A 24,620-nucleotide genomic window follows, 5' to 3' on the forward strand; every position below is an offset into this window, starting at 1 on the left:
AAAAAGAGAGCCCAAGTTGTTCAGTGTTAGTGCACAACCTTTATTCATTAGAGATTCATTCACACTCATTTGGGTAAGAGCCACCATTTTGACTGTATTTCATATAAGTGGGAATTTATTTTAAGGCTTATAGAGATTAAGAAGTTTACTCAGGGTCACCCAGCTACTGAATGGTAGAGGCAAGCTCATGCTTTCCAAGTTTACATTCTGTGCTGTTTCCCTGTCATATATTCTTTCAACTTGCCTTGCCCAAGAGACCAAAGGGAGTAGATCTTTGTTAGGTCCATGAAAAACTTGTTCCCATCTCCCAGATTCCACAAATGGTTTCAAGGTGGGTCGTCGGAGACGCAGCAACTACATTCCTTCTAAAAATTATTCATAAACTTTCAATTCTTTGTTTTACTTAGTGAAGATGTCAAAATAAATTATTTTTCACTGAAAATGATGGAGATCTCATCTACTATAGATGTCTCTTTCCCCATTTTGTATTGCCTTATCTAAATACTTGCCAAGCATATCTAACAACTAATCAAAAAATCCTACCTGAAATCCTGACTATTCCAGACTATAGATCAGTATATGGAATACAGATAGTCTAGATGTATTCCAGACAGCTCTATTCAAAAAGCTATTTTCAAAAGTAATTTTTTTTCTACAGGGTAACACTTATTTGGAACAGAGCACCACGTGCCTGATAGACATTTTGAATGATAATAATAGATTCCCAATGATAGACATTTTGAATCCTTCTTCCACTACCCCGATACACGAAGGAGGTGGCTGTCCTTAGCCACCTGTGCCTGAGCGTATTTGGGTGAAAGGTGATGCTTACATCACATCTGGATAAGGTCTGGAAAGAGGTGACTTATTGCTGGTTACCTTCCATATTTAGGCACATTTGAAAGTTAGAATGGTCACTACACACATGATTCTCACACGGTACCCCAGGAGCCATGGCAGAAGCTGGAGGTGGAGCTTGCCAAACATATCTGAGCTTATCTTAATAAGATGAAAACAAAAAACTCAAGTAAATTCTAAACTGAGCAGAACACTGGGCAACAGGAGTAACAAATACTGGGCCTCAACAAACATGGATAAAGTGGACACTGTCCCTTGCAGGCACTGCGTGTTCTGGCCCCTGTCTGCTGATCCGCCTCATCTCTCATGACCCTCCCGTGGGCTTTTGTGTTTTAATAACATTGGCTGCTTTATAGTTTCTCAGAAGTTCTATGTAGCTGCCCATGTCAGCATCTCCACACTAAAACACTCCTCGTGGCTTTCCTCTGTCTGTCCTTCATCCAGTTAACTCCTTTCAGATATCAATTCAAACAACACTTTCTGAGGAAAGTCATCCCTGACTCACTGGTCTATAATGAATCTTTTTGTTATATGCCTACAAAGAAGCCCTTTTTTTTTGTTCTTTTTGAAGACTTTCCTCTATTTATAATTACACGGGAGTTAGTTTGAATGACTGATCAATAACTGATTCGTATCTGTCTCCCCCAGGAGACTGTAAGCTCTATAAGAGTAAAACCTTATGGATTTTCTCTCACTATATTATCCTTGAAGTTTGCCGAGTAGTAATCACTCAAGTAATATTGTTGGATGAATAAATAAATGATGCACCAAGTACAGTAGTTAGTCAAACATGTTAATTCTTTTCTCCAAAGGAAATTTAAAGAAAGAAATCATCAGCGTGGAAATGGGGTTATTTTGGGAAGACTTCTCAGAAGAGATAACATGTGAAGCAGTCATTATAGTATATCACTTTTTTAATTGAAATACTGTTGATTTTCAATGTCGTGTTTCAGATGTACACAACAGTGATTCAGTTATACATATATTATATATATGTATATTTGTGTATACTCAGATTCTTTTCCTTTATAGGTTGTTACAAAACATTGAGTATAGTTCCCTGTGCTATATAGTAGGTCCTTGTTGATTATCTATTTTATATATAGTAGTGTGTATATGTTAATCCCAACCTCCTTATTTATCCTCCCCCATAAATTTGTTTTCTGTGTGTGTGTCTCTTGCTGTTTTGTAAATAAGTTCATCTGTATCTTTTATTTTTTTTAGATTCCACATATAATCGATATTGTATATTTTTCTTTCTCTGTCTGGCTTACTTGGCTTAGTATGATAATCTCTAGGTCCATCCATGTTGCTGCAAATGGCATTATTTAATTCATTTTTTACTTTATGTCTTTTCACCTTAGGAATAATTGCTATATCTATCTATCTACCTAGATCTATCTTCATTGGCATTTTAGGTTTAACTGAATAAAATGAGGTCCTAGCCAAATAATGTCAGAGTTTTTAAAAAGTAGTATGATTAGTAAAAAGCACATATTATGGAGTCCTTTCTATGCCCTGGATTTCTAATATGTACATGAGGATAGCAATGTCAACTCTATATACAGAGTTACGGTTAAAAAAAAAAAGAAACAAAATTAAAAAGATAAAAACATCCTTTAAAAGTTAAAAAGGAAAACTTTTAATAATTTGGGGGACAGTCTTATGTCCCTCTTCTATTTTTATCTTTTATATTGGTGATAACTAGATACATCTTTGAATTTAATTGTTAAAGTTCTATCAGATGCTAAATAACAGCTTAATGATTTATATGTTTGTATAAACTTTTTAACTGTTACTAACCTCTATCCTCATTTTATACAGTAAGCATATACAAGGAACATTTTTCCTTGCTTATATCTTAAATTTCATTATTCAGTCTTCATTGTCACATTAAACCGAACAATTGTTGTAAATACTCTTCACATATAGTTTTTCTCCTTCACCTTTGTTTTCTAGTATCTTTCTATGGTTTATAACCATCTGCAGTTGAAACCAACCATAAAAATAAGCTCATGAAATTCACTTACACCCACGGAGGCCACTTTACCCTTCGTGTTTATAAATTTCTAGTTCTCTCCACCTTTTAATTCTGTCTGGAGACTAGTAAATTATTCTTTCAAACATTGACAATATCCAACTATTAAAATATTCCCAGTGGAAACATATTAAAAATATGAAGTGTGAATATTTTTTAATTCATAAGATGATTATATATTGCTATGGAATTTTAGCCGTAATAAAATAGAGCAATTATTTAACTATTACCTCAGGGGGGATGTGGGAAGATATTTTCCTAATGAGGCAGTTTTCTGCCCACTTGTTGATTAAGACTTTTGTGTGCCCAAGTCTGATTAACGAATATACCTCATAAAGTCCATAGGTCTGTGGTTTCTGTTAGATGCAAAATGTTGCATATATCCCAAGGTATCCATTCATAAAATGAAGGAGATGTAACTTAATTCTTTCCCTTTTCTCAAAATTATTCCTAGAGGGTCATTATACTTTGATAACTATTTCTCTCAGTTTCCATTGGTATATCTATCTACAGATTATAGATTTCTAGTGAGATATTGTTTTGTCAAAATCTGCAAGATGTAACAAAATATAAATTTTTAAATGTTTAGTCAGATTAATGGTTGAATGTTCCTTTACATAAGCCATTAAGGATACCTGGGATTGGGGCATACCACTCTTCATCCTCTTATTCATTCAACAAATGTTTATTGAGCATCTTTTATATGTCAGACTTTGTGCTATACCTTGGGAATACATCAGTGAATAAAATATTAAAAAGTCCTTACCCTTATGGATCTTGGATTCTAGACCAGGAGTCTACAATAGCCATAGCCTGTTTTAATAAATAAAGTTTTTTTGGGATACAGTCACATTCATTTGTTTCAGTATTGTCTAAGGCTGTTATTATTTTTTAACATCTTTATTGGAGTATAATTGCCTTACAATGGTGTGTTAGTTTCTGATTTATAACAAAGTGAATCAGTTATACATATACATATATCCCCATATCTCTTCCCTCTTGCATTTCCCTCCCTCCCACCCTCCCTATCCCACCCCTCTAGGTGGTCACAGAGCACCGAGCTGATCTCCCTGTGCTATGCGGCTGCTTCCCACTAGCTATCTGTTTTACATTTGGTAGTGTATATATATCCATGGCACTCTCTCACTTTGTCCCAGCTTACCCTTCCCCCTCCCTGTATCCTCAAGTCCATTCTCTAGTAGGTCTGCGCCTTTATTCCCGTCTTGCCCCAACGTTCTTCATGACTGTTTTTTTTTGTTTGTTTTTTAGATTCCATATATATGTGTTAGCATACGGTATTTGTTTTTCTCTTTCTGACTTGCTTCACCCTGTATGACAGACTCTAGGTCCATCCACCTCACTACAAATAACTCAATTTCGTTTCTTTTTATGGCTGAGTAATATTCCATTGTAGATATGTGCCATATCTTCTTTATCCATTCATCAGTCGATGGACACTTAGGTTGCTTCCATGTCCTGGCTATTGTAAATAGAGCTGTAATGAACATTGTGATACATGACTCTTTTTGAATTATGGTTTTCTCAGGGTATATGCCCAGTAGTGGGATTACTGTGTCGTATGGTAGTTCTATTTTTAATTTTTGAAGGACCCTCCATACTGTTCTCCATAGTGGCTGTATCAATTTACATTCCCATCAACAGTGCAAGAGGGTTCCCTTTTCTCCACACCCTCTCCAGCATTTATTGTTTGTAGATTTTTTGATGATGGCCATTCTGACCGGTGTGAGATGATATCTCATTGTAGTTTTTTTGTGTTTATTTTGTTTATTTGTTTGTTTTTTTTTTTGCGGTACGCGGGCCTCTCACTGTTGTGGCCTCTCCCGTTGCGGAGCACAGGCTCCGCACGTGCAGGCTCAGCGGCCATGGCTCAGGGGCCTAGCTGCTCCGCGGCATGTGGCATTTTCCCGGACCGGGGCACGAACCCGTGTCCCCTCCATCGGCAGGCGGACTCTCAACCACTGCGCCACGAGGGAAGCCCTCATTGTAGTTTTGATTTGCATTTCTCTAATGATTAATGATGTTGAGCATTCTTTCATGTGTTTGTTGGCAATCTGTATGTCTTCTTTGGAGAAATGTCTGTTTAGGTCTTCTGCCCATTTTTGGATAGGGTTGTTTGTTTTTTTGATATTGAGCTGAATGAGCTGCTTGTAAATTTTGGAGGTTAATCCTTTGTCAGTTGCTTCATTTGCAAATATTTTCTCCCATTCTGAGGGTTGTCTTTTTGTCTTGTTTATGGTTTCCTTTGCTGTGCAAAAGCTTTTAAGTTTTATTAGGTCCCATTTGTTTATTTTTGTTTTTATTTCCATTTCTCTAGGAGGTGGGTCAAAAAGGATCTTGCTGTGATTTATGTCATAGAGTGTTCTGCCTATGTTTTCCTCTAGGAGTTTGATAGTGTCTGGCCTTATATTTAGGTCTTTAATCCATTTTGAGTTTATTTTTGTGTATGGTGTTAGGGAGTGTTCTAATTTCATTCTTTTACATGTAGCTGTCCAGTTTTCCCAGCACCATTTATTGAAGAGGCTGTCTTTTCTTCACTGTATATTCTTGTAAGGCTGTTTTAATGGTAGGAAGAATTGAGTAGTTATGATAGAGACCATATGGCCCTCAAAATCTAAACTATTTACTATCTGGCCCTTTACAGAAAAAATATGCTAATCCCTGTTCTACACTAGAGTGATGTAAGAAAAGATAACTATCCTCTCCCATAAAATATCCTAGAATATCATATTGGATTTATTAAGAATATATTTCTTATATTAAGGTATCTGGTAACTTTATATATTGATTGCCCTTTAAAATACAGTTAGTTACTCCTTCCTTTTCTATAAAATTCTTAAAGATAGCTAGCTTTTTGACCCTGAAATTTCAATTCTACCCTAGAGATGTTTTAACAAAAATGAGAAATTGTTTACATGAACAATACAGAATTGATTTATTGTTGAATTATATCTAAGTATTTATTTTCCTGACATTATTTTAGAGGAAAATCCTGAAAGTGGAAAAAAAGATCTTAAATTTTCTGTTGAAGACATATTGCCTAAAATAAAGACTGACAGATAAAAGTTCTGTTTTTTTAAGGTGCTATTTATAGGTCCAGTGAGACTATGACACAAAATAATGCTTATCCCATTGTTAATAAATATTCACTATATTTATTGTTAGACACTTCAAATATTTGAGACAATTTGGAATAACATCTTTCCATATAAATTAATAACTATTAGTGATAATAATTGATGTTTGTTGGGAATGTATATATTGAACACTATTCTAAGTACTTTACATTAATTATGTAATTTAATACATGCAAAAACCCTGTGAAATAAGTACTAATATTATCCATATTTTACAGACAAGGAACATGCAATACAAGGAATTAAGTAAATAAATGTCAGAGGTGGAATTTGAATCCATTTGTGGATTTTAACTTGACTGACATGGACTTGCAACTTTTCTGGCAAATAACTCAGTCTAGGAGTAGGAAAAAAGTCAGTTGTGTCATTTTCTCCTTCGTGTATACTTTAGCAGTATTCATTTTAATCCAGAGTTGCACTTGGAGACATTAGATCTTATTTTTTTCATTTTATTAGGGTTACTTTATTAAACTACATAATGTGATCTGGAAATCCACCTAGCAGATACACATACCATATGCTGCAGGAGGCTGAAAGATAACAAAGGGCGCAGCAGGAGAGGGGGGACTCTGCTACCTTTGGTAACAAGCACTTATCCCTCCCAATGGCTTATATCTGATGTGTGACATGTGATGTAGAAAAAGTGAGGGCACCAGCGTCCTTTGTATTTTAAGTAGTAAACCTTAATTTTTCCTTGGAAAAATATCAATAGGAATTCCAATGTGTTTTTCCTGTGCAACAATAGATTATTTTGCATTCCACTTAGACCACTGACATGAACCCGATAACCATATTTGAACTCTAAAGGATATAAAGCTTTGTTATTGACCAGCACAGGAAAAACTATCACTTTCTTAGATCCTTGACCACAGAGAACAGAAGGCAGGTGTCTCCATTAAGGGATCATTGGCATAAAACACTACATCCTGTTCAGTGTTACTGGTTTCTTGACTAAGTTCAATGAACACTAATGCCTAATAGCTAACCAAGTCACTACTCAATAATGTTTTCCTCTTCTACTTTTAACCATTTCTAAAATAAAGTTACTATTAGTAGTCAAAATAAATAAATGTCTAAACAAATTCTTAAACTTTTAGATGTCAATTTAACTTCTCTTTACCTATCCTTCATCTGTAGTTTGGTAGTTCTTAGGAGCATAAACTGTAGAATCTGTCTACTAGGTATGAATCTTGGCTCTGCTACATCCTAACCGTTTCACTTTGGGCCAATTATTTAACTTCTCTATGCCTCTGTTGCCATAAATGTGAAATAAATGTAATCATGCAGATCTTACTCGACTTACAATGGGGTTATGGCTCAGCAAACCCATCCTAAGTCGAAATGCATCTACTACAGCCAACCCATCAAACATCATAGCTTAGCCTAGCCTACCTTAAACATGCTTAGAACAATTACATTAGCCTACAATTGGGCAAATATTTTAACACAAAGCCTATTTTATAACAAAGTGTTGAATATCTCATGTAATTTATTGAATACTGTACTGAAAGTGAAAAACAGAGTGGTTGTATGGGTACAGATATTTGTCAGTGTACTGGTTGTTTACCCTGGTGACAGCGGTGCTGACTGGGAGCTGAGGCTCGCTGCTGCTGCCCAGCATCAAGAGAATATCATACCATATATCACAAGACTGGGAAAAAACAAAATTCAAAATTTGAAGTACAGTTTCTACTGAAACTGTACTTCATTCATATCATTTTCACACCACCGTAAAGTCGAAAAATCCTAAATCAAGCCATCGTAAATCAGGGACCATCTGTAATAATAATATTAAGAAGACTAAGAAAACCTACCCCATAAAGTTCATGTACGGGTTAAATAAATAAATAAGGAAAACTTGGAATAGTGTCTGGCACATAGAAAACAATAAATATTAGTTATTATTATTTTTGTTATTGATCTGAGCCTCAATTTTATAGTAGTTATTGAGTACATGAAAAATGCTATTTTATACCAGAACAACTATTCATCCAGTTGTATATCCAAACAGTCAAGGCCTGGTAGGAGAGTATTGCTGTGTTTTAAAGTGTAAACCTCAAGAGATTGATTAGTGAAGTATCAGGAATACTGTTAATACCCCAGAGTAATCTATGAGGGATATTCTCCTCTCATGATATTTAGAACCTACTTAAATATGTTGTTTTCAGATTTTTTCAGATGTTTCAATATGTTTCAGATTACTTTTTTTTCATATAATTTGTAGACTACATTCCCATTTCTCTGTAGTCTGTGCCCTCCTGATCCAGGTGCTAATAATTTCAGGAGAGAAGCATCTCTTAGCTCTGTAGATATTCCCAAGCTGCTCAGTTCTGAGCCTCAGGAATGTTAAACAAGATGAGGCTCGTGATGTTGGGAGAGAAATGCTTCCTAGCAGTGTCATGGAGGTATATGGAGAGGAAAAGTTATTCCACTCCACAGTTCAGACAAAAGGTCAACAAACACGGTAGCGTCATAATTTCTGTGGGTTTTCCCTAAATTTATATTAAAGCAATTTCGCATCTAAACTTTGGAAATTTAGTTTCTAAATATTAATTTATTAGCAAAAAGCTTTTAACAGGTGCCAACCCAATCCATTGCTTCCTGGCACAGCTTCACCATGCAGATCTCGGGCTTTCCAGGGGGAGTTCTGCCGAGCCTGGGTATATTCTTCATTGGGCTCAAACCTTTTATATGTGCTTTCAGCCACTATATACCTTCAGGGTATTGTATCAGTCTTAGCACATACACACATGTTCAGGCTCCACAATGGTTGCAACTTCTGAAAATTGACCCCCTCTTCTTTTGAGATCTCTTTTCAAACAGTTATAGATCAGCCTTCATCGAGAGGATAATGTCCTTGGGGTTTTCTACTAAGAAATCAGTGCCCTCAGAGTATGAAAAAGATCAGATGTGAAAATAACTTGAAAGCTAAGAAGTCAGAGTTGTCAAACAAACGTCCGAATGCCCACATACTTTGACTTTCAGATAAACAAAAAATTATTTTTTAAGTATAAGCATGTCCCCAATATTGTATGGAACATACTTATGCTAAAAATTAATTTGTTGTTTATCTGAAATTCAACTTTCGCTGGCATCCTATATTTTTATTTACTAATCTGGCAGCACTATGAGAAAGGCCTATAAAGGCAGGTATTATAATGAAGAAAATGTGACAGGTACCTGAAAGTACAAACTGCATTTGTGACTTGCTGGAAAGGAAGTCTTTTACAAGTTATAACTTGTCTTGATCTTTTTATTTTAGGAAACACAGAAGCAGAATCCACAAATAGTAAATGCTTTCATGTAATTGACTACCCATCAAATATCTCGAACATCAATAATATTTATGAGTTATTGATAAATTAATATTTATTTTAAGCTGGATTTAATTTTTTTATTTTAAAAATAAGAAACACTGTAATTATAGGGTGTTTCATATCTATACCTCTATAATTAGCAATGGAAACACCCTGTATTAGTGTTCTAGTGCTGTCATAACAAATTATTGCAAACTTAGTGGCTTAAAACACCCCAAATCTGTGAGTTTACAGTGTGGTAGGTCAGAGGTCTGGGCACAGTGCAGCTCAGATGATTCCTGTGCTCAGAGTCTCACTGGGCTAAAATCAAGGCATCAGCTCTTCTGGAGGCTTTGGGGGAGAATTTGTTTCTGTGTTTATTCAGATTGTTGGCCAAATTCAGTTTCATGTGATTGATTTCTTTGCTGACTGTCAGACAGAGGTCAATCTCAATCTGTAAAGCCTCCCACATTTCCTGACACATGGCCCGCTTGGTCTTCCGTCTCTCAGACCTTCACTTATGCCTCATCTCTCCTGCCTTCTGTGGCATCTCTGCTGAATCTTTTCTGCCTTCCTCTATCGTTTTTAAGGGCTCACATATTTACATTGAGCCATTATTTTATCCAGGATAACTTTCTTATCCTAAAGTCTTTCTATCCTAAGGATAGAATTATAACCTTAATTCTATCTGTAAAATCCCTTTTGCTATATTCACAGGGTCCCAGACATTAGGGAGTAGACATTTTTTTTTTGGAAGGGGCATATTATTCCACTTACCACATACCCCAATACTATATGAATATACTGTAACTTAGGCATGTAAAGAAGTGATTCCAGCTGGGAAATAATTAAAAAAAAACAATCAGACAGAAGACAAAACTCTAACTACTTAATTCCAATCTAGCTAGTAGACAATTTTTTTATTTAATAGATTATATCTTTTCACTTTAAAGCTTAAATTAAAAGCTACTCAGCCATCTCTGCAGTGGCCTAGGGATTGAGAATGGGTCTTTTTTTATGGCCTCTTGGTAAGCCAGTAGAAACCCACCTTTTGTCCTTGGCAGAAGCAGTTTTGTTCTAGGCCAGTTAATTTAAAGGTAATAAAACTATTTGAAAGGATATAGCAGTTGTGATCATGACACATTCTTAAATGAACCAGATCCTGTTTGATATATATGAAAAATTAAAGCATGAGACTAAAAGTGCTGTAAGAGAAATTTTCTCATTCTTTCTGGTGAGATCTGACATCAGCATATAGATGGCTTCATCAATTATTGAGAAAAAGACTAAGAAAAAAAATGACTGATTGGGATGCTTTATTCTGAAGTCTGAATTTGAGGCCCTTGGGTTGAATGTACCTGTAGGTCTAAATCTTTCAGAATTAGCTCTCGCTCTCTCACCAGCCCATCTGTTTAAATTTCTAGTTTAAAAAACTAAGGCACTTAAAAATTTTTAATGCACTCTGTCGAACATGTGTGCCAAACTTTGAAGTAACTGCATGCATCAATGAAGTGAAGAAACAAATCTCTGTATAGATAAACATCCCTTAAGATGAAGCAAGGGAACTGATTTTAAGCTTCCAGGACTTTGAATGATTTTTTTTCCACAGCTATTTTCATTCTCTTCTGTAATCTAAAGTACAGCAATGAATTTCAGAGTTCTTATGTTTGCCATGTAATGTCCTTGTCCTGTTTATTCCTAGAAAAGTATTATGGGCTCTTGGTTGACAAACTACAACTGTATTTTAAAAATTGAGACAAAAGTCATAATGAGTGACTCTGTTGATTCACAAGTCATTAATTAGCCCCTGTGCTTTTTTGTGACACTAATGTTAGAGATAAGTAATAAGGGAACCACAGCTTATAAAATCAGCACACATAGGTAAGCACTAATGCGCAAAAGTGTGAATCATTTTAAAGGCAACATTTTGCTAATTAAGGTTAATATTAATGATTTACATTATATTTTAAAGACTTACTGAAGTATTCAAGTATTTTATTGTTGCTGTAGCCATTGCTTGTAAACACAGTGTTAATAGTATCTTCCCAGCTATTTAACCTAAAATACAGATATTTCTGTATCTGTCCCCTCAAAATCATTACTTCTGGAATAATTGCAAACTATTTCTTATTATTAGAAATACTTTTTAATTCTACATAATCTTGTTCTGAGCTTTTGTTTTTATCTCATCTCAGACTGTTCATGATTCCTTCATAAAACATTTCCTCCCAAAAGATACTTTTCTGTACCATGTAAAATGCATAGAGTTTCAACTTAATTTCCACCTCTAAGTAAAGTCATGTGCCTTTAGGTGATGCTAATTCTTTGTTTAAGTTGTTTTTGTTTTTTTTACTCTATTAGAAAAAGAATTTTAAGTAGCTTATATATTTATGGATAAAGAGAGAATGCAGGCAGTGTAAAAAGAGTAAATTTAGGTTTTTCCAGTTATCCCAAATTTGCTTAATATTATAATATGACCTTGGATTTGACTCTGAGTTTGGTTAAGGAAAAAATTATTCTGACACTTGTTAAAATGGTAAGGAAGACTTTATTCCAGACTATTGTGAGACGTGTCAAAACTATCAAAATAGGGGAGATTGAGCTCAACTCTGAATACAATAAGGGCAACTGGGAATTTACAGCCAAGGAACAGGTTATGTGTGAGGGAGTGGGTGGGGATGGCAGATGAAAAACTAAGAGGAGACATCAAGTGTAGGGAGAATTCTTTTTTTTATTTTTGCGGTACGCGGACCCCTCACTGCTGCGGCCCCTCCCGCTGCAGAGCAACAGGCTCCGGACGCGCAGGCCCAGCAACCACGGCCCACAGGCGCAGCCGCTCCGCGGCACGCGGGATCCTCCCGGACCGGGGCACGAACCCGCATCCCCTGCAGTGGCAGGCGGACTCTCAACCACTGTGCCACCAAGGAAGCCCAAGTGTAGGGAGAATTCTTGCTAAACTTATTTTAAGAGCTTTCTTACTGAATGGCAGGCCAAGGTGATCAGATATCAAGGATGGGAGATGAGGAATTTGAAAGTGATCACATATCAAGAGTGGGAAAAATCCTCTCTAAGCTGATTCAGCAGGATTCTTGCTAAAACTGGGCACTGCAAGGATGTCACTGAAGCTCAGGGTTGAGGCCTAGATGAGAAGAGGGCTCAGAGGAACTTGACTGCGATTTAATTAAGGAAAGTCTTTGTCAGTTTCCTACTGACTAAGGCAAGGGAAGAACATGTTGACATACAGAATTTTCATTGTCCAAAACAGTAAAGAGTACGATCATGCTCTGCATTACCGTAGAATTGAATTCGGGTCTGATTTTATCATTTGGGTTTCAGTTTTTCACAAAGGTACACTGGGAAGCAGTAGGTAGATAAAGAGCATTTAAACAGAGGTGGTGAGAGAATGAGCTAAGGGGATATCTAAAGGTCCAGCAAGGACAATGGCCTGAAGTCATGCTTTGTGTGCTGGAGGAAGAACAGAGAATCCAATGTGAGTGGAGTGAGGTGATCAAAGCACAGAGAAGTAGGACTTGAGGGAAGAAGTATGTCATTTCAGCCCTTAGAATTTATTGTGAGATCCTCAGGTTTAACTCTGAGATGGGAAGCCATTAGAGGGTTCCGACTAGAGAAGTGGTCTGCCTTACATTTTGAAAGGCTCAATCTTACTGCTATAATGAGAAAAGATTGTAGGAAGGCAAGGATGCAAGCAGAGAGACCAATTAGGAGGCTTTTACAATAACCCAGAAGAGGCATGATGGTGGCCTCTTCCAGGATAAGAGCTGTGAAGACGGTAAATGGTGGTCATATTCCGAATATGTTTTGAAGGTAGAGATGAAAGGTTTGCTGATGAATAAACCTGATCTGCTAGAAAATGAGATAACTTTTTTTCGTGAGGTGGGATATGTTACAACAAAACTAGGTTCTTTAGGAGAAGAACAGCAGTTTAACTTTTGACATTTTAACTCATGATGCCCATTAGATTTCCAAGCAGAAAAGTTAGATGGGGCCTAAGGATATTATTTGGAGCCACTGAGTCTGAGTCAGTGAGTATATATAGACAGGTCCAGCAACTGAGATCCAGACAAATCACTTATTTTCTTTGTGTTTCACTCCTTTGGCTCTACTGGTCACTCAAGACTGGCTTAGAAATCATACATTAGGGTATCATCACCTGTGTCCTTCTACTCTACTCTGCAAACAACTGCATGGCCCTTCCTAAGTAATGTTGTACTTGCCTGTTGACTGGCCATCTCCCCCACTGTACTGTAAGTTCCTTGAGGAAAAGGACTATAGTGCATAAGTGATTCTTGAGTGAAAGAATAAATTTAAAAACCTTTGCATTTAAGATAAAATCTAAGAACTCTTCATCTTTTGTCTACCTTGTCTCCAGCTACCCTTCCCTATGTTTACTACACTTCAGCCACCACTGCTGGTAATTCCTTAAAGGCATACCATATTCTTAAGCCTCATGGCTTTTTTCTGTGCCATTTTGCTTCATAGAATGCTTTTCTCCCTCATTTTTGATCTGCTAATGCATTATCAGTCGTCACGTCTGGTTTAAAATGCTAAATCTTAAGAGACATACTTCCCAAACCTTCATTCTAGTCCACCTTCATTTTGTGTCTCCTAACAGTCTAAATTTATGACTTAGTAGCATTTTTCACAGTTTGTAGAATTGTAAGTATTTGTATGATTTTTTTTTACTATCTATTTTCTTAATAAGTTTATGAGAACAAAGGGCAGTGTCTGTTTTGTTCATTAATATGTACCCAGACCTCACCAATATACCAGACACTTAGTTGACCCTTTATAAAATGTTTTGAATATATGCAAATAAAAAGCTCCATATATTTTTATTATTGTCATTGATAATACAATCAATGTATTTGTGATTGTTTTCATTGCATAAAACCATAATACCTTTTGATTAAAATGCTTTAATCTGTCTTATCTTACAATTGCAAAAATATAAGTTTATGGACTAAGAATTGTCTCTTGTTTGTCTAGCAGCACCTGGTTTTTATAAGTATGCAAACATTTTCCCTTCTATGTTGAAAACATGTACTTTCCACAGCTAGATCACCCATAAAGAATGTTCCATTTTTACTCTTCACTATTTTAGCATATGACGTAAAAGCATATCCAAAATGTATATGCATTTCTGAGAAACCATAACCATATAAGCAACTATTTTTCAAATTTGTTTTATCAATAACAGAAGTTTAAGAAACTTTATTTAATAAATATTATAAATTTAAATCACTAACTTAGGAAATTTATGCATTAGTGAACAATTATTTTAACACTTAAAGTTATTTTATCTTATAACTCTTCTGTTGAGTTAACAAGTTCAATATAAACACCTCATAAAACTTCTTTGAAAATTTTCAAATCAATAATATTTTGGGTATATTATTTATACTAACCAAATTTTAATACTTTTTGTTATTTTAAAAAACATATATATGTTTATAAAATTAAATACAAGTGTTGTTCCCAAATTTATTTAAAGAAATTATAGCTATAGAAGCCTAGAAAATGCTATGCATCTCTCTTTCATAAGTAGCAGAGACTATTTATAAAATTAAATATTATTAAATTGTCATTTCAGTTAGTTATTTGAGCATACAATAGGGCAAAACTTGTCAACTAAATCAATTTAAATATATTTTATCTCCCCTCTGCAATTGCTGAAGTCTTTCTTTGTATGGAAACCTTACTGTAATTAGAATTAATTAATCGTATAATTGAAGTAATAAACATTTGGAAGCAGGAAGAAGGGAATAGATCCATATTCCTCTAAGAGTTTCTCTCAAGGACCTCTCCATGGAGATATGACAGCATGAAATTATCTGATCCATTATTTTATATTGCTTTTTATAATAGTAACTAGTAAATTTCATTTTTAGAATCTATATAAAGTCCTTAGAACATGGAAGAAAAAACAGAATTTTTCTATTGATATCTGAAATCCTAGTATAAGAATTAGCTGAAAATTAAAATATTGCACTTTTCTACTGTTGTTACAAAATGGCTTTTGAAAAATTTGTTTGGATTAATAGAATATATGCAATAAAGGATTAACCTACAAATTATTTCTATAATTTTAATATTTTTAATTATTAGTATGCTTATGTTAAAATAGATGTATATTTAAAATATACCCTCAATTAATCCTCTGACACTGCATATATGACTTACAAGTCTCCAAAAGTATAAGAAAAGGAAAGAAAAGAAGAGTAAGTTTTTCATAATGCAGTCATTTTAGAAGGGGTAAAAATTCTGTGAATTCTATATAACCGATATTGTGGAATATATATAATAGAATATAAATGTTTATCAAAATGCATATGCCTTTAAACATATATTTCACTGATTAATATCTTGAAAGTTTATGAGATTAAATTTAGGGAAAGGAAATCTCAACATAATATTAGGAGAAATAGCTAGATGAACCATACAAAAGAAAGTGCATTCAAACATTTTCTAACAGTAGAAATTAAGGGTGTTTTGTTGTTTTCAAATTTCCTTTCAATTTCTCTTTTCCAGTTTAAATTTTCAAAGGATTGACAGAAGTATCACTAAAACTTCTTTTCAAAGAAGCAGCACACAATTTCATGAACAAAAATTTGATTTCTCAAGTGTTCATAAAGTTTTTTAAACCAAAATTTATCTTAATATGTATATTAACCATATTGTTGGCAGAAGATGATAATTCATCAATCTGTAGAAGTGATTATAACATCTGAAGAAGTTCTTGAACAGGTGCTTAATACAATCTGGCAAATTGTACTAACTGTGATTTGTACTGACAATTTTCAGTGATATTGTAAAGATCAACCACATATTTGTTTGCATATGTCTACCGGAGGGTTTGTACTTCTTAATATACATAAAAGTGCCATGATTTACTGGTTTCTATTTATTTGATATATTTGCTATTTGTTTATTTCCTTTATATGTATCTAGTTTACTATGAAAATTATCTCTTTGTTGAAATTAATTTATATTCTCAGGTTAATCTCTTGGCATTTGGAGTTATCATATACAAAGTTTTTCGTCACACTGCGGGGTTGAAACCAGAAGTTAGTTGCTGTGAGAACATAAGGTAAGTATTTCTTCAACTGTATTTTCTTTAGTGATTAAAAGCTTTAGTAACTTAAAGTAGAAATAATTTTTGGAAGGACAATTTTTAAATGATTTTTCACACTTTCCCCCATCATATTTAAAATACTAAATAGTATTGCTAAATAGTATTTAATATGTTTAATAAGCCTATAATCACCACAGATTAAATGGTAAGTAAAGCAATCTTTTTGAACATATTCCCCTTTGAAAGAAAAGATGAGGACTGCATTTTAAGACAAAAGTTGGCCTTAGTGATCTGCTTTTGCAAAGCACTTCTCAGTGCTTAGTAACTGTGTTTCTTCCTTGTGATTTCTAGTTTGCATTCCGCCATGATTTTTCCTCAGCTCCCTCCCTTTAAAACTGATTTATTGAGACCTTGAAAATGGTTTATTCAGGAAAAACTGAAGTGTACTGTAGGGAACATTAGAAACAACTGACGTTTGGGTCTCTTGGGAACACTCCTGTAGTTTCAATATCTTGCACAAGATTTATAGTTAAGATTTAGCAAATGTTTGATTGATTACTTTCTTTTACTCCTCACCATTCATAGTTACATGTAGTTTGCTGGCTTTAATAAAGTTGAGAATGACTCATTTTCTGTGGTACACTGCAAAAACATCTTCTGCAGTAAAGAATGATTGCACTAAGAATGAATGAGAAAATAAGTATTAGTTGCCTCATTTTCAAGGCAGGGTCCTCAGTGAGCAGGATTGAATATTATTTTACCAAAACTCACAGGCAATAAGTTGAAAATGTGTAAAAGTGAGTATGTGCCTGTATTTTTTAAGAAATAAGCATTCTAACATGAATTTACTTTGAGGTAACTGTATTGCAAAAGCAAAAAAAAAAAAAACTTGTTTTATTTTACATGTTCTCTACTAAGCCTGAAAGGAAAGCAGAAGTATCCTTTGATGTCCTGCCCATGTGCTGACCTAAATCCACATGGTATACTCTTCAAGGTTTCTTAGGGAGAATACTTCCTAACAGCTATCTGTCTTACCTTTGGGAGTTCCTGCAACATTAGATTTGAGATCAAAACATACACACAGGGCTTCCCTGGTGGTGCAGTGGTTGAGAGTCCGCCTGCCGATGCAGGGGACACGGGTTCGTGCCCCGGTCCGGGAAGATCCCACATGCCGCGGAGCGGCTGGGCCCGTGAGCCACGGCCGCTGAACCTGCGCGTCCGGAGCCTGTGCTCTGCAACGGAAGAGGCCACAACAGTGAGAGGCCCGCGTACCGCAAAAAAAAAAAAAAAAAAAAAAAAAAAAAAAAAAAAACCACACAGATGAAAATATTTTAGGATTAAGGAAATTCCTTGAAAAATACCAGATTTTAAAAATGCTGCCTTGAATTTGGAAGCACATCCCAGCCACAGTACGCTAGTATACCCTAGCCTGTCCCATGCAGCTATAGCATAATTTGTCAGTTTCAAAATTATTGGTCTTTACCGAAGATTTCTTGGTTATTCAAAAACTGACTTCCCACATAATTTGAGGAATTTGAGGATACGTTAAGTATGCATAGCTTTCTTAGCTGGAACACTGCAAATTTGTTCTAGGTCTTGTGCCAGAGGAGCCCTTGCTCTCCTGTTCCTCCTTGGCACCACCTGGATCTTTGGAGTGCTCCATGTTGTACATGCATCGGTGGTGACAGCTTACCTCTTCACCGTCAGCAATGCCTTCCAGGGGATGTTCATCTTCTTATTCCTGTGTGTTTTATCTAGAAAGGTAAGCAATTTGTTATTTTTGTCAACCTTATAGCATATTTATGTAGCATCAGTTACCAAATTGATAAAAATTCTCATTCTCATAGATTCATGACTTGTGCCGTTATTGCCTCAGTGCAGTACATTTTAGTGTCAGAATAATCAGAATGCTTAGCTGTTCATAGGGAAATGTGCTTTTAAAAAACTTGCTAGTAGGAGTATAAATACAGCTTACGTTCACTTGAGCGTATTCTGACAGATAATCAGAAAGCAACAATAATTTAGAAAACTAAATATAACAATTTGTTGTGATTTGAAAATAATTTGATGTGATTGTTACAGTTATGTTTCACGTTTCTTACTTTCTTCTTTTTCTTTTTTTTTAGATCCAAGAAGAATATTATAGATTGTTCAAAAATGTCCCTTGTTGTTTCGGATGTTTGAGGTAAACAGAGAGAACTATCGATCATTATTGCTACACAGAAATAAAGAAACCAAGCTGTGGATGGCCAGTGTATAAAAATGACTCAAACAAATTGTCCAATTATTAATACTAACCAAATATTTTAAGTCCATTTTTCTGTTTACTGTATAAGAAATGTAGATAATACGAGATAAAATTATGTACCATATAGCTATAGTAAGCTTTCCTACATGACTTAGTTAGCTGTGTCAAAAATAGTATTGCAGATATTTGGAAAGTAATTGGTTTCTCAGAGTGATATCACTGCACCCAAGGAAAGATTTTCTTTCTAACACAAAAAATATATGAATGTCCTGAAGGAAACCACTGGCTTGATATTTTCTTGATTCATGTTGCCTTTGAAACTAGTCCCCTATCACCTTGGTAATGAGCTCCGTTACAGAAAGTGGAACATAAGAGAATGAAGAGGTAGAATATAAAACAGTAAAAAGGGAATGATGGTTGTAACAATGAGACATATTTTGAACAAGCTCGTTGTTTTGTAAACTAGATGGGAAATTAGAGATAAAACAAACAATTGAATAAACACATCTTACCATTCTGTGAATTGTTCTGAACTTAAATTTCTACCTAAACAACTTAGACCTGTATTTGTTATATCCATTTTCTATTCTAATAGTCTATAAAAACACAAAACTTCACACACAAAAAAAACTAAACATTTCTGTTCTGTTTTTAGGTTAACATCAGAATGAGGTATATGCTCTTTCTATACTTATTTCACAGATTGTGATTTCAAATGCTTATTCAGTAGTACATAAATGTGTCAAAATATAATATTGTTCATGCCTGTAAATGTAAAAATTGTGTATATAAACCTGAAGTACTCTGTTCCATAACCTTTCAGTGTAGTGAAAAATATTGTATCTCATTAGACTAGCATATTTGAGTTCTTTATTTCTTTTTAATTTTAGAAATATTGTAGTTCACATCACAATATTCTCTTTCAATTTACTATTTTTAAAAGGGCATTGTAAATATGAAAGTATTCATAAAGTTAATTGCTATTTTTTTCTGTTCAGAAAAGTACACATCTAAAAATGTTATTTATAACAAAGAAATCACTGGGAACTGTATAAACTTTCACACTGGATCTATTTTCTGACAGTTTTCCTCTATTAAGGCATATCTGCTAAAATGTAAGGCTTCTATCTATCTTCAAGTTTTCTCATTAAAATGTAGAAACAGTGATTTTACTTCAAAAAATATGTAATTGTTCTACACCTACCTGTAAAAGTGTGCCAATACACTAAATGTTGTGATTTGACCTTGATTTCTCCAGCTGTTCAAGTGAAGTCTGTCACATCTTACACTAACAAATAAAATGATATCTGAATGAATCTTTCTACTGCTTGACTGAGGCATTTCTCTAGAAAGATGAGCTGCCTGCCAATGTCTTAAACATTTTTAGAGTATTTGTGATAACTTTTTATTTGATCTTTTGATCTTTTATATGACCTATTATTATAATTATCATTATAGGACAGTGCTATTGGAATAAGATACTAAAAAAGTAATCTGTTCAATCAATGTATACAAATTATGTGTGGTGGGCAGAATAATGGTCTTCCCAAAATGCCCACACCCTAATCTTCAGAACACATGAATACGTTAGGTTCCGTGGAGAGGAGAATTAACCAGCTAACAGCTAGTCCTCTAACTTTAACGTGAGGAAATTATCCTGGATTTTTCAGGTTGGTCCCATGTAATCACAAGTTTCCTTATAAACAAAAGATGGAGGCAGAAGAGGGAGCCTGTTAAAGCAGTGCCATACGAGGCATACTCAACCACACATTGCTGGCTTTGAAGATGGAAACAGTCCACAAGCCAAAGAACATGGGCAGCTCCTGTAATCTGAGAAAGGCAAGGAAATGGATTCTCCCCCAGAGCTCCTAGAAGGATGTCAGCCCTGCTGTACTTTTGTTTTAGCCGAGGGAGACCCAGTTTGGACTTCTAACATCTAAAACTGTAAAACAATAAATGTATATTGCTTTAACCACCAAGTTTGTTGATAATTTGTCACAAGATTATTGATATTTTTTTTTGATAATTTGTTACAGCAACTATAGGAACTAATACTATGGAAATATATACATAATAACATCTTTAGATATAAGCAAGTATTCATATCAGTAGGGAAAACCTTAAAATCCTGAATCTTGTTTTCACTAACCCTCCCATTGACATCATTGGGTGAAAATTGTATTCTTTAGTATGAGATTTCAGACCTTTTCATAACTGCTCACTTACCTTTTTATTAGGTAAGGATCTCTCTTTAAAAAAAAAAAAACAGGTGTGTGCACACGTATAAATATATATTTATTGCATAAATGCCTCATAGCACTTGCCCCCTGTTTTTATAATCAACAAGAGAAAGGGCTCAAAAAAGGTTTTCACTGGGCTCGGTTTAAAAAATACAAAAATGGGGCTTCCCTGGTGGCGCAGTGGTTGAGAGTCCGCCTGCCGATGCAGGGGACACGGGTTCGTGCCCCGGTCCGGGAAGATCCCACGTACCGCGGAGCAGCTGGGCCCGTGAGCCATGGCCGCTGAGCCTGCGTGTCCGGAGCCTGTGCTCCGCAACGGGAGAGGCCACAACAGTGAGAGGCCCGCGTACCGCAAAAAAAAAAAAAAAAAAACCACAAAAACAAAAATGAACATTACAATGACAGGAATGTATTAAGATGCTGAACTGAAAGGTACATACAAAAGTACATACAGCTGCTGGAAACACACTTCCAATGTGCGGCTCCCGAGCCCTCAGATGGAGGAGTGCAATGAAGCCATGTCCCCTGAGGCCCAGCAGCTCTGCCTCAGCAGGACCCAGTGTGACCCGCTGCCTGAGGGCTCACCCCATCCCCAAGTGACACTGCCCCATGGTGTGGACATCACCCACACCTTCAAATGCCCACACACCACACACTTAATTAACATGAAAAAATTTAAACCCACTCAAAGTCTGTGAGATAAAGAGATCCTACCCCCCTGGTTCTCACGTTTGCCCTATGAGTTTCTTCAGTTCTGCTAAACTGTTTATTTTTCCCAAGACTTTCTATGGTTTACCAAATCCCCTATTTCTGGAGCTTCCTCCTTGTTATCATCATTACTCTGACAAACATCTGCTTATACCTAATGTATCTTTCTCTATGAAGCCTTTCTGGTTTCACACAAGGAATTAATCAGCTCTACTTTTGTGTCATCATTCCATCCAGTACTTACCTATTTTGACATTTATCACATTGTATTGCAATTATTTATCCGAGCTCAAGATATTCATTGTACCAAGTTATGTTCTTCCTTTAAGGCAGATACCTTTTCTTTTTTGCTTCGTGAATCAATGTCACTGCCTTCTTCTGTTTTGTGACCTTGTGGTTGAGGTGATAAGAGAGTCTGGACCCTCTGAACAGCCTGGCTTTTGCTCTTTTGCTTTAGATACTCCATACTGGAAGCATATTGGGTGAGCCAGCTTTCTCAGGTAAAGCCCTCCATGCTTATCTCTAATGTCATGCAGTTTAGGTGGAAGAGATGGCCCAGCAATCTCAAATTGATGAAGTAGAGCAAGGAGAGGAATTAGGCTACCAGTGTAGCCTTGAGCTCGTAATATGGCTTCAACTCAGTTTTTCCAGGGAAGATCTTTGGGGATTTGTAAGGAACTTGCCAAAGAAGTAATAAAGTAGTGCTTTATTTTCCATTTGTCTGTTATTCCTCATGTACCATTTGATAGTGAGAGGAATAAATATTAGGATTTTAAATTCAGTCTCCTCAACCTCTAAAATGTATTACAAATTCATTAATAAATATTAATTTGCAAACTCTTCTTCATGAGCAGCTGGGGTTGGGAGAAGGGTTATCGTATTTCAAGGGATTCAATCAAAGAACTTAATACTTTAAGGTGCGTCTCAAACAATGAGATGAATGGACACCAAAGAAGTGTAAGATAAATTCCCTTACTGTGTATAAACTTGTTATTAACTGGAGACACTATAATCCCCTAATTAAAAAATCTGTTAGTTGATTGATTACACTGTGGTTAGAAAAAATATATTTGCACACAATATAGCAATTAAAAAACGTACGAGAAAGTCTCTAAGCAGATACTCCACAACCTTCATGCTAGGCATAACCAACAGTCTATACGTACTCATTTGATGATGGCATCATTTCTTCAGTCCTTTTTAATTTAATGCCCCCCAATTAAATGATAACCCTGCATTTCTTAATTTTCCATATATTTGAAGTTATTGCACCCATCTTCAATTACTTACAAAATATGAGCCTTTTCTATGTGTCAAGATTATCCTCTAATTTTTCCAACATGAAATCTTTGAGGAGTATGTGAATTATTGATTCAGTATGGATCAGAAAGAGTACCTATTGTTCAGATTTTTCTGCTACCTAGAACGTCTTCTCCCGTGCAAATTCTGCCCATGATTCAAGACCTCTAGTATGAAGCCTCTCAGATCAATTTGGTGCATATTAATTTCCCCAGTCACTACAACTATAGCACTTACAAAGTGTACGAAATAACATAACACTTAATAGGGGTTGTTAAGTCATCATGCTTAAAACTTAAAACTTTTAGGTTTTAGACTACAGATATGAGAGAAATAACTGGAAGATGGCATTTAAAGGGAAAAAAGACTTCTTCCTGAAATTTGATATAGATTTCAATTGTTAAACTGTGTGATCTCATTTAATTCTTACAGTAATATATGCAATTTTATCCTCATTTTTTAATGTGAAAAGTGCTCAGTGTCACACAGCTAGGAAATTGAACAATCAGTGTTTAAACTGAAAGTCATAGCTGCTTCTGCTCCCCGCAATGGAAACTCTGAGGAACTTGCTCAGACTCTCTCAGATAGGAAGTTAAAGGGACTGGATTCATACCCAAGCTTTCTGCCTCTCAGTCTAGAGCATATTCCACTGTTCCGTAGCTATAAACTCATATCATATAAGGATAATATTCCTGTTTACAATTATGTTCTTTTGGGTATAGAGGAAGTGTGACATTCTTTTGTAACATGTCTTTTCTACATTGCATATGCAATTTGAAATGTGTATTTCATATGTTTTAAGGTGAAGTATTTTTCTTCTTTTCTCTTTGCTTTGCTGCCCTTTCTCTGCACATGTATTCCTATCCCCATGCCCACTTACACCCCCAACCAGGCAATTTATTTTAACTAGCTGTTATATATTCTTCCATTTTTTTCTTCCTGTTCATATCATCATATTCAAATGATTAGTATTAGATCACATTTTAAAAGCATCTCTATTATCATGTGGAAAGCTAATGGGTATATTTCATTCATTTCTTTTAAGTGACTGAATAATATTCCATACTAAGGATGGACCATAAATTGCACAGCTGGTATGCAGTAATACATTAGAAGACGTCAGTATCTTTCAGGAGTAATGTTCTCCATGCTATGTGGCTTGGTTTTGTTGTTTAAAATACCCAATGCCAATAGTTATTTTTTTTCTTATGATGGATGTGGACCCATGTTGATAAGCTAAAGCACTATAAACCTTTCATTGATATAGAAGTTGCTTGTTATTTCTTGTAACTATTCAGTGAAAATCATGCCATGGATTTGAGATCCACAAAGCTCCTTGAGCATTTTCATTTAAGTGAAAAGGATTTGAATTACTTACACTAGATAGAAGGCTTGAGCAAGCATTAAGATCAGTAGGCAATCTGAAAGTACAGAACAATTTACTCAGTATTTCATTCAGACGTTATACGTCATAGGTTTGTATGGTAGTTATGATTAATATAAAATGAGAGCGTTAGTTTAGCTGCAATGGATCTCTTCTGGTATCAATGTACCACGATTCTAATTTCAACCCCCCACTCTGAGGCATTGTAAATAATAAAATCTATAAAGTATATTACAATTTTATACACTCAAAAGGGGAAAATTAATAGCTTTCTTGCAAAATTGTTCTTAAGAAATGTGGT

The 24,620-nt window shown here is 35.2% G+C and overlaps 1 protein-coding gene across 2 annotated transcripts in view; it reads left to right on the forward strand.

Annotated features, from left to right (window-relative positions):
* The window catches only part of ADGRL4 (adhesion G protein-coupled receptor L4), a 121,640-nt gene extending 100,980 nt beyond the window's left edge, over positions 1 to 20,660 (forward strand). For both annotated transcript variants that reach the window (XM_060139668.1, XM_060139669.1), the window contains 3 exons: positions 16,364 to 16,455; positions 18,034 to 18,202; positions 18,567 to 20,660. In XM_060139668.1, coding sequence (XP_059995651.1) covers positions 16,364 to 16,455; positions 18,034 to 18,202; positions 18,567 to 18,629 — 324 coding nt within the window. In that variant the 3' untranslated portion in view covers positions 18,630 to 20,660. The remainder of the gene's footprint in view (positions 1 to 16,363; positions 16,456 to 18,033; positions 18,203 to 18,566) is intronic.
* Positions 20,661 to 24,620: the final 3,960 nt, after the last annotated feature.

Source organism: Lagenorhynchus albirostris, chromosome 2, assembly GCF_949774975.1.
Source record: "Lagenorhynchus albirostris chromosome 2, mLagAlb1.1, whole genome shotgun sequence".
In the NCBI taxonomy this organism is placed as follows: domain Eukaryota; kingdom Metazoa; phylum Chordata; class Mammalia; order Artiodactyla; family Delphinidae; genus Lagenorhynchus; species Lagenorhynchus albirostris.